Source organism: Felis catus, chromosome C2 (assembly GCF_018350175.1).
Source record: "Felis catus isolate Fca126 chromosome C2, F.catus_Fca126_mat1.0, whole genome shotgun sequence".
NCBI lineage: Eukaryota > Metazoa > Chordata > Mammalia > Carnivora > Felidae > Felis > Felis catus.
Window position 1 is genome coordinate 94,365,237 of NC_058376.1, and position 14,705 is coordinate 94,379,941.

General features: G+C 39.9%; 1 protein-coding gene across 8 annotated transcripts in view; it reads left to right on the forward strand.

The window, feature by feature from the left end:
* Nucleotides 1–14,705, forward strand: part of PLD1 (phospholipase D1) — a 209,934-nt gene that overhangs the window by 159,332 nt on the left and 35,897 nt on the right. For all 8 annotated transcript variants that reach the window (XM_023260401.2, XM_019840111.3, XM_045037268.1 and 5 more), the window contains 2 exons: nt 7,216–7,329; nt 9,580–9,629. In XM_023260401.2, the coding sequence (XP_023116169.2) occupies nt 7,216–7,329; nt 9,580–9,629 (164 nt within the window). The remainder of the gene's footprint in view (nt 1–7,215; nt 7,330–9,579; nt 9,630–14,705) is intronic.

Here is a 14,705-nt window from a genome sequence, read left to right on the forward strand (position 1 = left end):
AGAGCTGGAACTGACTGATCCAGGTAGAAATTTTACGTGCCCTGAATGAATTGTTCCTGAGGATGAAAGAGTTTTGCTTACGGAAACTTGACATGCATAATCCTGCTGCCTTGACAAACAGGAAGCGAGGGAGTGCATTTTGCACTGTTATCAACAGAGTTGATACATACAGTGAAGACAGGCAATGGATTTAACGCCTCAGCATTTTCATATTAAACTGCAGTGAGAGATACAATCTTACACTACGTTGAAAAATACCCAATTTTGAAAACTGTTCAAATTCTTCATGCTTCCTCTAACTGTAGAGTAGTGCCAGATAGTGCTTGCAGTTTGCCCACGAGTGAGTGGTATGGAAAATGTTCCTCTGGGGAATCTGAAATTATTTGGGGACCGGGTGTCTTGGGACTTGGCTTCTTTTCAACTCTGTTGTCTCCAGGTATGTGACCTTTTGAGCGTGTCCGTTTACCTTTCGGACGCTCTGTTCTTTTCACTAACAAAGAAAACAATACCTGTTCTGCCCAGCTTTGAAAACCATAGCACATCAATTTGTGCAAGAAACTCTTACATTATTTCCAGGAAATTCATCTTCTGGAAATATGCTAGCTCACCGTACAGTTGAACAAGGATCTAGAAGCACTGTATTCAAATCAGCTGTTTCAGAAATACTATTTATGGTAGAAACAGAAATGTTTTAATTAAAGAGATGTTTAAAGTGACTTATTTTAAATTGTTAGATAGCAACTGCTGGACAGGTAAGCTTTACTTTGGTTTTCTACCTCTGGTGCTTCATTATTGATGCAATAAACTTCCTCCCCCAGATATAAAATAAGGCACTCAGTAGCATAACATGAATTCAGTTCTGCTTTGTTTTAATTTTAGGTACTATTTCTTTGTTACTCTTTGAAGGCGTGCAGGCTTTCTCATTGAAATCGGTGGTTGTAGATTGAATTAACGATGTTGCCCGGTAATTCTTGAGTCTCTCTACATCAGAGGTACTTTACATGCATTGCTTCATTTAATTCACACACCTACCTTATGAAGTGAATGCGTAAGCTTTCCCATTCTACAGATGAGGCAGTGGAGCCCAGTGAAGTGAGGTAACCCGCGTGAATCCGTCACACAGCTGTCGATGAGGGGAACAGAGACTGAGACCGTGTCTCTAGGAACTTTACCTTGTACTCTCCACCACTCAGCTACAAAGCTTCCCTCATTTCAAGGGAGTAGAAATGTTCGAGTGCTAAGCCTCCCAGAAATCTATGAGAGAAACTTTATTTTAAAAATAAAGAAATCAGATGAACGTTGAATTTTTTTTTTAAGTAATTGCATGATAGATGAAAAGTTATTTGGCTTAAAGAAAAGTCTGCCTCCTACAATTACCACGTCCTATAATTTGTGTACCATGCTGGGTATGTTTCAGAAGCACTGTCTTAAAGAAATTTAAACTGTGGTTCTAATAAAAAGAACACAAACCATGTAGAATAAGTATGCTGATGGCTGGTTTCACTTTTTTTTTTTCTTGTAGGCTAACCTCCAAGCTTTGTAAAATACCTGGACGAGAGGTTACACTGGGGCAGAGATGACAGTCAATCATGGCAGGAGAACATTTGATTTAGATTATTTAACTGCTTTTATTTGATTCCAAGAATTGTATAAATGGCAATCTCAGAAGATAGAGAGATGTAAAGATTAGCACAGGGCAGAGGCCAGCAATCATTTTGTAGGATCTTATTTGGGGGCAACTGAAGGACCTGCCTGACAAAGCTTATCAAGTTGAGAGTGAAGTCTTAGTCAGACGTGCTGGGCTAACCTTCAACGTCCTTACATTTAAAAGCTTTTGTTTCCAAAAGATAAGCAATGAAAATAATTATATGTGTGTGTGTGCACAATATGTATTATGCCATAATCTATAAAGTTGAACACGTAATATGCAAAGTCACTGCTAAATAGGGCCAGCATTTCTAGTGGACCAGCAGCGATTTTAGCCAACTCCCTCATTTACAGATAAGAAAACTAAAGCCTGGAAAGGGCTACTGCGCTTTATAAGATTTGCCAAACACACAATAAAATGGTTTATGTCCCAAACCACAGAGAAGGCTGCGGATCCAGTTGTCACATAACCAATGCCACTACGGTATAATGTTCTCTCCACAAAAATACTACGCCCCGAGCACAGTCCTTAGTTCTGGCAGCATTCACTGCTGCAAAATCTACAGTGATAGGATTTATACCAGCTGTCGAAGCTTATAGCAATGAAATATGATCTATAAATTCCAAATTCTCAAAAAGCAAAGCATCTCATCACTGGAGAAGCATGACGAGCTCCTTAGGGGCCTTCTTACAGATCCTGATACCCCGCTCCAGGCAACCCCACTTCTGCCGATGGCTCTCTGTGGTGAGGAGGGAAGTGGGGATGAAGGAGGGAGGGGGTTTTTCCTGAGAAGAACAAGGAGGGAAATGTAGAGGAGCGCCATGACCATACACATGGTGAATTAGCACTCTGATTTTAAAGGTGCAGGCAACATTACAGCAATCAGGAAAATGGAAAATATTAAAGCTCTCACACTCTCACCACCCTAAAAATTCACTTTTTACCTATTTCCTTTTTGTCCATATTAATATACGTATATTTTCTGTTGAGTTGTGATTTATTTCCTTTTTCTGTAGCTCACCTGGATTTTGGTTTCAAATCCCATTTCCGCACGATAGAACTAAATTTAGTTTAGTCACATCCTGATAAATGTGGACAAATTCAGTGATTCCTTGCTATTTCTGCTCCATACACCCTCAGTCAGGTGTTACCTGGCCTCTCCTCCCCCCCTCTCTGCCCCGACACACCCCACCCTTGGTATGGATGGTAAGGGGTCCTAGATCTTTGGGAAGAGGCTTCCAGCCCTCAGTGTTGATGTGCCTTGGGCCCATTCTGGAGCCTGCTGACTGTGACATAGGGGCCTCCACCTTCTCCTTTCAGATCTGCCTTTCCTCTGCTCCTCTGTTGCTGCCACATCATGTGGGCTGGTGGACCTTTCTCTGGGGTTCTCTGAGAAGCAAAATTACATTTCACACTCAGATCCTCATGGCTCCCCTATCCTGCTGACAGGTGATGAGGTCTATCCTGTTCTCCCTGGAATTCTGCTTAAGGGTGAAGGGTAGGATACCATCACTCTTATTTCTGTATACTCTTGGCTGAGCTCAAAGGATCTCTACCTGGTCAATAGAAGTCGGTATCTTGTGTCCTGTTTCCTTTGTGAGAGTGCCATCCTGGGGGCAGTACCTGCTTCATATCTGTAGTCACAGGGTGGGGGAAAGGTAATTCATTTAAGGGACAAGTTATTTCCTATTTCATGGTATCAGCCTGCACATCTGTAATTGTCTTGTAATTGTAACTTTGCATTCGGGCCATTTTAACACAGTACTGGAAGTATTTTGCTATTAAGTCACGATGGTGGTCATTTTTAGTGGTTGCAAAATGTTCACTCTTTGAGTGGCTATAACATAATTTAGTTAACCACCCCCCATTATTGGACATTGATTTCCAATTTTCAGATATACATAGCACTGCTATAAGAATTTGTGAGTTTTGAAAGAAAACTTATTTTAACCAAAAGCCCAAGAATACAATTTTATAAAATTGTTCTGAACTGCAGTGGATGAAATGATTGCTTCATACATGATGGCTTGGAGCCCATTAGCTCTTACCTTGTTTTTAAGATCATAAGTAATTCTGCCCATTAGGGGCTCAGGTTCTTGCCCTAACCTGATGCCTATCCTTTGCACCACCCCAACTTTATGAGGATGCAGTGTTTCCCTGGCAGCTGAGAACTATTGTCTTCTGGGGATTGGATCCAGGAAGGAGAGTGGACATAATACCGAGTAGAATTTTCTCTTCATTGGCTTAAACTTAGCCACGATTTTATGGTTTGAAATTCAAGAGCCCCTGTTTTTCTACAACAGTGAAAATCTAAGTCATTTCTCCTAACTTGCTGAACACAGTTTAAAAATTTCATCATTCAGGAAATTGAAGAACTACTGCATTGGAAAAAGGCAAAGACCCAGATAGGGAGCTAACAGAGTCCTAAGAACAAGAAAATGTGAACCTTCTGATTCTCACAAACTAAATTGGCAAGAATATTTTATCTGAAGATAAAGAATTTTATAGGACATTTCTCAGTATCCTACTGAAATCTCTAATTGATATGGGTATGATATGAGATCTCCATTTTGAGGTCATCTCAAAATAATAAATAATCTGAAAATAATAAAACACAATGATAAAAGGGAACCATGTTTACAAACAGAGTCACAAACCCATGATGTTCAAGACCAGCAATCCCACTCCTAAGTGATATTCATGTTTCACAAATGTGAAAAATGATTTATGGGGGTCAGAAGACATAGCAAAATAGATACTTTGAAATAATAAAAAAAATTGGAAACAATTTAAATGCCCACCAATAGAGAGCTGCTTTAAATATTATGGAAAAGATGTACGGGGAATACTGTATCACTATAATTAAAAAACGGACAAATCTCTATGTACAGATATATAAATAAAAATAACATTCATAAAAGTGTTTATAGTAGTCTAGCATTTGAATAGAAGAAAAATACACATACTTATAAATTCATAGACTATTTCTGAAAGAACATGGAAAGTAGTAGGAGTTGCCCTCAGGGAGGGGAAACAGCACCTGGGGACAATGGAGAGAAAGAGAATTTTTTTTTCCATCATATAATCTTCTACCTCTTCTATTTTGTACTATGAGCATGTGTTACCCAGTGGAAATATCATTTATTTGATGATTCCTCAAAAAGTTAAGCATAAAATAACCACATGACTAGGCAATGCCATTCCTGGGGATATTTCAGAAGAACTGAAAACGGGGACTGAGATCTATATACCTGTGTTCACTGCAACATGATTCATAATAGCCTAAAGGTGGAAACAACCCCGGTGCCCATCAACAGATGCCTGGATAAACAAAATGTGCATTGCATATCCAATGCAAGATTATTCAGCCACAAGACGGAAGGAAATTCTGACAATCTTGAGGATCTTATGCTAAGTGAAATAACTCATACATGAAGGACAAATATTGTATGATTCCCCCTAGAGGAAACATCTAGAATGGCAAATTCATAGAGACAGAAAGTAGATTGGAGGTTATCAGGGCTTTTCAGGGAGGGAAAATGTGGGAGTTATTGCTTAACAATCACAGTTTCTGTTTAGAGTCATGACAAAGTTTTAGAAATAGAATCGTGATGGTTGCACAACATGTGACACTCATTACTATCACTGTATGGTATACTTAAAAATGGTTAAAATGGCTAATTATGTGTTATATATATTTAGCATGATAAAAATTCACATAACATGTAATTTAAAGAGAAACTTATTGTAAGTTTCGCAGCTTGATCTCTTCTGTGCCCGAGGCTTCCCAGAAACAAACATTCTTCAACCCGACCCTAGTCTCCCAAAGCATAGAGTACTGAGTGTATAACATGTGCAGGGATCCTCTGTGGGGCACTGCCCCAAATAGAAAGATATGTGGACGTACATCCTGTGTTTCAAAAGAGCTTATCACATAGCCTAGGCAGCAGATCCGTGTGTCACTATCGTGTAAAGCAAAAAAGCTGAATAGACAAAAGCTGAATAGACATTTGTGCCGTGTGCCTTGGGAGTCCAGAGGCAGGAGCAAACCAGCTTTGACTGGAAGATTCAGGATGACTTGACCAAGGAAAGTGCCTTTTAGCTGCCTTGGAGGGAGAAGTGGGAGTCTGTGGGCCGAAAGGGTATTCCTGACTCAGAAAGCAGATGAGCCAACCTTCCTTAGTAGGGAGGTGCACCTCTGAGCAAAGGGCAGTGGTCTGGCACTGGACAATGGGTCTGTGAGGATCCAATGGAAGGCGATTCTGGAAAGGCAGTTGAGGCCAGATAGTGTCAGTTTTTAACTGTCTGGTTTAACTCATTTTGACTTTTAAATGCTGGTGATGGGGGAAATGGCTTAGGTATGTTTTCTGTTCTTTCCCACTATCTCATTTACCATTTAAGGCTGTGAGCCTCTTACCCTTATCAGGCAGAGAGCTTGAGGAGTTTACATTCTTGAAAATTCATTTTTTCCAACTCAAACTATGTTTGCCATCTAGTGATTAATCCGTGCCATTGCAACAACCTACTTGTGATGCCTTGGTCCTCAGCGCTGCGGTTAAGCTCAGGGGCCCACAGACTCCATTGTGTTGGCTATCACTTCTGCCCTGAACTTCACCTTCCACGAGCCCTGATACATACATTGGTGTTTGGAGACATTGTAATGACATCCGACCCCTCAAAGAGTAGTAGTAATACTCACATGAAAGAAAAATGTAGTTGTTTTGAAGAAAATGAACCTTAGAAATTAAGTATTAAGAGAAGTTTAAATAGCAGCACCTTTGTGTGAATATGGATGTCTCAGATCTCTGGACAACATTTTTCGACCACAACAGATACCACAATCATTTCCAGCTTCCACTTCTTCCTCTGTATCCCATAAATGGAGGCAAGGACTTTAACAGCTTTGCCTCCAAATAGTGATACCTGTTTGAACATGATTCTCCAAATTTTGTACTTTCTGAATGGAGTCTAAGTAAGTAGCCCCACTTCCTTCTTTTATTTGTTACATTATGGAGTAGCAAAGGCTACTCAAAGACTATTCTTTCAAAGGCTGGCCTCAATCAGTTGGAACAGTCGGCCAAGAAATGATGCGTTCTATATGCAGAGGATTTAAAATCATCAGTCACTCAGGATTCTTGAAGGGCGCAGGATACCATTTTGCAGCAGAACCAGTTTTCAGAGCTGAATCAGAGTTTCTAAGCAATGATGACACGACTTGTCATACATAAAATTATTACGATGATGTCTTTTTCAAAACTTTGTTGCAAGCCCCACCCCACCTTCCGTGGGTCCACGCATGGGTTGCTTTCAGTGGATTTTTTCCTAGGAAAAATTATGCTGTAGAAAGAGTAGACTTCCCACTCTACTGCCAAGTTCAGCTGGTTTTTTGGGGTTGTTATGAATTGTTACCTGGATAACAGCTTCTGGCCTCCAATCCAATGGCACCTTCCAAGCCCCGAAATGTGATAGAATGTATTGTAGGAAGCCATTAGCTCAATCTCTAAAACCATGTGAACTGCCTACCTATATCATTTTTTGGTGAATCGCTCTGCATCTGACTTTTGTAGGGAAAACCAGAGATACCGGGTGTATGTTGTGATACCGCTGCTGCCAGGATTTGAAGGAGACATTTCAACGGGTGGAGGAAATGCTCTGCAGGCAATAATGCACTTCAACTACAGGTGCCAAAGTTCTAAAGTCGTCTGTTTTCAGCTTTCTATCAGTCACGCGTGTAAGCTGGTGAAAGGAATGGAAATATTTCCCCACATCTATTCAGGGAGTGTTGAACAGATGAACACTTTATTTTACTTTTGAATCTTGGCCTGTTTACTAGTTGATAAAATTCAAATAGAGCCTAAAATCATAAATGGCAGGCCTGGGACACATGGCGAATATAAAAAGAACTAAAATATAAAGCTGTCTTTTATACTCATTGCCTATACACAAGACATACATATACATAGATCTTATAAATGGAGACAAAGACTTTATATATATATATATATATATATATATATATATATGTATTATAGATATGTATAGGCATATGTATAATATTGATTTAAAAATTACCTTTAAGCCACCAGAGAGTTATTGAGCTTTCCATATTATTTGAAGAAAAAAATTAAATTTCCATGTGTTTGTTTATGGTTCTTTAGGTAGCAAGTTTTTTCACCAAGCTTGGGAATGGTAGACTTTGACAGAAAATGAAGTATGAAGGTTCTTTCCTATCTTCTGGAATTTTAATTCTATTTTCTCTACCACATCTTTGTTAAACTTTTAAGGAAAGTATTAAATCCTATTCTCGATATTCTAAAAAGCAGAATTGCCATATTCACTTGAAAAAGACCCGTGAAGCTTCAGACTTGGCCAGTAGAGCGATATGAAGAGGGTTAAGAGGTGTGTCTGGTGAGCAGACAGAGAGGTAGTGTAGAAAGTGATGGGAAGGCACCCCTAACATTCTGTCTTGGTCACGTAGCTGGAAAAGAGAATGGGAGTGAAGAGGTAAGTGAACAGGCCTGGGCATGAGTCCCAGCGCCCAGTTACAAGCTCTGGGACCTAAGATACAAAAGAACCCTGCTGAGCATCACAGTTGTATGAAGTCAAAGCAAGGACGGGAACCTGGATGTTTTCTTTTAATATCCCTTGTTTTTCAGAACCACCTGTAATTTCCCACCTTTCTGATCAAACCCTATTGTGAGGGAGGAGACAATGAGGCCTGGCTCAAAACCCCCAGTGTGTAAAGCAGATAAGGTCTCAGGAGCTTGGTCAAATTAGGGGTAGGGGCTTACATGCCTTCCTGCTGCCCTCCCCCATAATACCCCCTGCAGGATCTGAGGGTCCTCTAGGCACAATTGTGGTCACCACTGTGGTGATTTTTTTAATCCTCTTGTTTCTTACTGAGTTATTTCTATCAACCAGGATTTCAAGTAAAGATTTTTTTTGTTTCTTCTGGGGGAATTTTGCCTGGTTACAGTAAGAGAGAACTTTAACTATGCTTTGGGATATACACTTTGATTGAAGATTTGCCCATTTCTAATATTACCTGATTTATAACATGACAAACAAAGCTTTTCAAGTATTTAAGGCACTGACATAATGTTTAATTGGATTTTATCCACTTCATTTGCCATTCTAATATTATTTTTGGAATATTGTCAGTTGTAATTATTTTCTATGACTTTTCCTGGGTTTGAACCAGCTGAATGAAATAACATGCTTGGCTTTTGTTCAGCAGCTAAAATTCTAACCTTTTATTATGCAAAAACATCTCTATTTGCTGGCATCATCTTTAAGAATATCAGTATTTCCCAGGGATAACTATATTTTTAATTACTTCTACAGAACAAGCAGATGGAGCATAGAATTTTTTGTTTTGTCAGTCTTTATAATTCATTGACTATTATCAGAGTTGTGAAAAACAAAGTCATTAGCGGAGTCAGTTATCTGCAACTATATTTTTCACTTTCAAGGCGTTTGCCGACTTTGCAGGGACAGCCAAGGTGTATAGTTTCTTTAACTCAGAAATTATTCTGCTAAATGTTTGCCCTTTTTACCTCTGAAAGTAACGTGAGTCTGTAAGTGTTCTCATCTATTGAGTTATTCTAAATTTATCTGAGCTGTCACCAAATTTTCTAAGAGAGAAAGTTCATTCATAGCCCATCTTTTGAAAATAGAATCTCTTTCTGAAATCTAATGTCAGTTTTATGACTTTTCCATTTACTTGCCTCAAAACAACCTGTCCCAGCAGTACCATTACAAAAGTGATATCCCAGGTGGTTTTTTAGCTTCCTCAAAGTCCATGTAGCATCTTCTCTTAAAAGTACTCGTTCTGTTTTTGCTTGGGTTACGACAATACTTCACAGATACTGCGGTTGGGATTGGTTCCTTTGAAACCTCTGTAATTATTTCTTTCCTTTCCATGTGTTCAGAACCATGTGCAGAGGAGAAAATTCCATCCTTGGGCAGTTAAAAGCAAAGCGTAAGTAACAGCTTTTATTTTCCTCCACAGTTGTCTTTGGTGACATATCCATAATCATTGTGAAACTCTCTTCACAAGAGGTAGCCCACAAACGTTTAACTGAGATCAATCACTTATTCTCATTAAATTGTCCAAAGCAATGTTCAAATGAGGACATCACAACTTCAGATGCATAGATAATGAAAAAATAAGAGTATTTTCATTATTTACTTTTATTTCTTTATAATAGTTATTTTGATAATAAGTGGGATTTATAAGGCACTTCACAAGGACCCTTCATGTATCTTCTTCTACGATCCTTCACCACAATCCTGGGAAGGAAGCGGGACAAGTGTCATTTCTGCTTTAAAGCTAAGGACACAGATGCTGCAAGGTCAACAGGTATTTATGCGGCCTCTTGTTATACAGAGGTCCCCAGGTTGTCACAACACTGTCTTATATTTAGGGAAGAAAACCAATTCTATTTATTTTATTTTGCCACCATACACTGACTAAACCTTTGAAGGTATGGCACTAGAGGCAAATAAATCAGAAAAAAAGCTCACAGTAATACCTTTCACTTGTACAATTCTTCACATTTTCAAAGGCACTTTCTCAGATATCTTAATTTATTATTTTATTTTATTTTATTTTATTTTATTTTATTTTATTTTATTTTATTTTGAGTGAGAGAAAGAGAAAGCGAGCAGGGGATGGGCAGAGGGAGAGGAAGAGAGAGAGAATCTTAGGGAGGTTCCATGCCCAGCGTGGAACCCGATGTGGGGCTCCATCTCACTACCATGAGATCATGATCTGAGCTGAAATCAAGAGTCTGATGTTCAACCAACTGAGTCACCCAGGCACCTAGATATCTTCTTACTCGACCCTTCTTTAAACTCCCACCTACCACATATTGTAACTGTGGGTTTACTTGTCTATTTGTCCTGATGCTAGGTTTAGCACATAGTAGGTCCTCGATAGTCTTCTATATCTTGTACAGTAGGTACAGGAAGTCCCACAAAAGTTAAGCTAGAGTCAGAACCCAAATTGTCTGACTACCGGTTCAGATGGGATACAGATTGTGAAAACTTGGAGGGCCACATTAAAAAGAACTAGATTTTATCCTGAAGAAGACAAGGTTGGTGGAAGCCTCTGCTTCCTGGAGTGAAACTATCAAGGTGGTGTTTTTATGGAAAGATTGACTTACTGTTGGTAAGCAAACTAGAGAGAGACTGGTGGCAGGCATAAGATAATGGCACACTGGCAAAGGAAAGAAAGGTTATGTATGAGTACAGCTGGGAAAGAAGACTTGAGGGGATGTGGGAGTAGGAAAGTGAAAGGAGTATCAGATAATCCTGAGAGTTTCCACCAGCTGACCTGGAGAATGGAGCTGCCACAGGGAGGTCTGCAAAAGTCATGAGGAGAAGTCACAATTATATGAGGCCTTGTGTTATGGCCTTCACATATGCTATAAACCTCAACTGAGGTTTTTGAAGATTTTATTTACATTGGTAACCTCCTAAATGGAGTGCACTGGGTGATGTACCAGAATGTGGGGAGAAAATATTAGTCTTTCCATGTATGTATATTTTTCACTTAAAAATAAAGAATTGGAACATGAGCAGAAATGACATAGTAAAGGATCTCCAAAAATCCACTCCTTCAAAAAATCAACAAAAATACAGACAGAAATTGTTAAAATGAACTTTTCTTGAGAGAGAGAGAAAGAGAGAGAGAGAGAATGAGGGAGAGTGCGAGTGGGCAGAGAGAGAGAGAGAGAGAGAGAGAGAGAGAATCCCAAGCAGGCTCTGTGCTCAGCACGGAGCCCTACACAGGGCTCTATCCCATGACCCTGGGATCATGACCCAAGCCAAAATCAAGATTCAAATGGTCAACTAACTGAGCCACCCAGGCACACCAAAATAAACTTTTTTAGAACTCTAGAAATTAACCAAAGTCTTATAACAATATGAGGAGTTTTTATTCAAGAAAAACAACACAATCTTGGTAAAAGCAGCAAGATTTGTAGCCGTTTAATTTGCTATATACCCATCATCCTCTTCTCAGTTCCACAGTAGCCTTGAACATCAACTCCTCATCACTGTGAAAACTAGCAGCCTATCAGCCCCCAGAGGGAGGCATGGGTTTGAAGCTCCCAACCTCTGACAGTTCTCAGAAAATTGTCATAATTTGACCTATCTGACAGTTTAAAAGACTTTAAAACACCTAGTTTAATATTTGAATATTCTTTGAATATTCAAAGAACTAAAGGAAATAATATCCAAAGAACTAAAGAGAACTATAAAAACGGTATCTCCCCAAATAGAGAATATTTTCTTAAAAATAGAACTTTTTTATTAGAAAGTTTCCATAAAAGTTCTTAAAAAAACAGAAATAAATTCTGGAGTTGAAAAGTATAATAACAGAAATGAAATATATGTTACAGAGGCTCAGTAGCAGATTGGAATAGGCAGAAAAATCAACAAACTTGAAGACAGATCAATTGAAATTATATAGCCTGAGGAACAGGAAGGAAAAAGAATAAAGACAAATGAACAGAACCTTGGAGACCTGTGAAATGCTATCAGACATACCAACATACACATAATGGGAGTCCCAAAAGAAGAGGAGAGAAAAGTGTAGGTAGAATATTTAAAGAAATAACGACTGAAAACTTCCTGAATGTAATGGAAAATATGAATCTACACATCAAAGCTCAACAAAATCCAACAAGGATAAAATGTTTCATACCAAAACACATCATAATCAAACTATCCAAAAATGAAGACAAAAAGAGAATCTTGAAAGCAGCAAGAGAGAAGCAAATCATCAAATACAAGGCATCCTCTATAAGATTAATAGGCAATTTATCATCAGAAACCGTGGTGTTCTGAATGCACTGTGATGACATATTCAACATACTGAAAGAAAAGACTATCAACCAAGAATTCTGTGTCCAGCAAAACATCCTTCAAAATGAAGGAGAGGTGGAAGTTAAGATGGCAGAGAAGTAGGGAGACACTGGGATTTCCTGGTCCTTCAAACACAGCTGTATTGAGGTCAGATTGCTTGGAACACCCAGGGAATTGATCTGCAGAGTGGTGGAAGGATCTCCACAGTTGGAGGGAGACAGTCTGGCAAGTGTGAGGAGTGTGGATGTGAATTGGGGGAGAGATAAACACTAGTACCATGAAAGGGAGGGAACCCTTTCTGTGGACAGATGAAAGGGAGATTGAGAGGTGTTGAGAGAGTGCAGCATCGAGTTAGCATAAAAGGAAAACCTCTCTGGACCACTGACTGAGGAGTGAGAAGTACTGAGTGTCCCAGTTCTTTTTTTTCCAAACAGCTCTTGGAACTCAGATTCTGAGGTTTTGGAAGTATATGACTTTCTCTGGAGTGGAACTTTGGCAGGCGCTGCTGGGGAGGAGGGACATGGCCCCTGAGTGCATAGCATGGTGTAGTGATCTCCAGGGTGCACTGGGAGAGAACAGTCCCCTTCCTGGAGTACTTTTGGAAGAGGGTTTATTGCCTCCCCAAAGACAAAAGACCCTGCAGGTGCTAGCCAAAGGCCTTTCATCAGCAGGATGGAGAAGCTCTACTCCAGAGGAGGGGAATGGATCTATGCTGTGCTGCATCCTTTAAGACTTTGGGTTTTGAGTCCCAGCCACATGCCAAAGAAAAAATGCAGGAAAATTGTGGTGCAGGGTGAGGTGAGCTGACCACCCTCACTATTTTGTGAGGGCTGCCTGAAGAGTGGGGGTTGAGATCTCTGATCTGGGGATCAGAAATTGGAGTGGCACCATTTTCTCCCCAACACCAACATGGTAGAACCTCAGAGAGCAACATAGCAGTCCCCAGTGGAGGTGGGACCCACTTAGACCAAACCCTGCCCCTCTGTGCCTAGCAACTGCTTGTTTACTGGGGCCTAGCAACTGCTTGTTTACTGGGGCAAGAGTGACTCTGAGCCAATGCAGCCGACCTCCCCCCAGACCAGCACAGCCACCATCCTCAGGCACCAACAGACAACTCTTTTTCTTTCTTTACTCTTTTTTTTTCATCCTCCTTCTTTTTGAATCAGGCTATAGTTTCTTACTTGTTTTTTGTCATTTACTTTTCTCTCTCCCTCTCTCTTTTTTTTTTTTGAAATCAGCCTTTTCTTTTCTTTTTCCTTCTTTTTTCTTCTGCTTTTTTTTGTTTGTTTCTTTTTCTTTGGAATCAGCCTTATAGTTTTTTTCTTTTCTCGTTTTATGGGATTCCTTTCCTTTCCTTTCCTTTCCTTTCCTTTCCTTTCCTTTCCTTTCCTCTTCTCTTTTTATGGGATCAAGCTCCCCCCCACACCCTTCCCCCCCCCCCAGGGTTACATCAATAAACAAATAAAAGCACACCTAGTTAAAGGTCCAAACACTCAACCACTGCCAAGTAAGGAGGAACTCTGTAGAGGACTAACCAGTGAGATAGAGCAGCCAAAACGCAACAACAGAGGGCACAAAGAATACACCAGAAATGCTTTCTGAAGTGCCAGACCCTGGACAGTGTATGACCCCTTAATATAGCAGTACTCTCAGGTGCGGGAAACATAACAAGCTTTTAAAACATGCAAAAGAGGGGCGCCTGGGTGGCGCAGTCGGTTAAGCGTCCGACTTCAACCAGGTCACGATCTCGCGGTCCATGAGTTCGAGCCCCGCGTCGGGCTCTGGGCTGATGGCTCGGAGCCTGGAGCCTGTTTCCGATTCTGTGTCTCCCTCTCTCTCTGCCCCTTCCCCGTTCATGCTCTGTCTCTCTCTGTCCCAAAAATAATAAATAAAGGTTGAAAAAAAAAAAAGTAAAACATGCAAAAGACAGAAATGTAGCCAAAGTGATAAGATGGAGGAATTCTCCCCAAAAGAAGGGTCAAGAAGAAATCACAGCCAGGGACTTGCTCAAAACAGATGTAAACAATATATCTGAACAAGAATTTAGAACAACACTCATAAGACTACTAGCTGGCCTTTAAAAAAAGCATAAAAGACACCAGAGAAACCCTTGCTGCAGAGATGAAAGATTTAAGAACTCATCAGTACAAACTTTAAAAATGCCATAACTGAGATGCAAAATAAA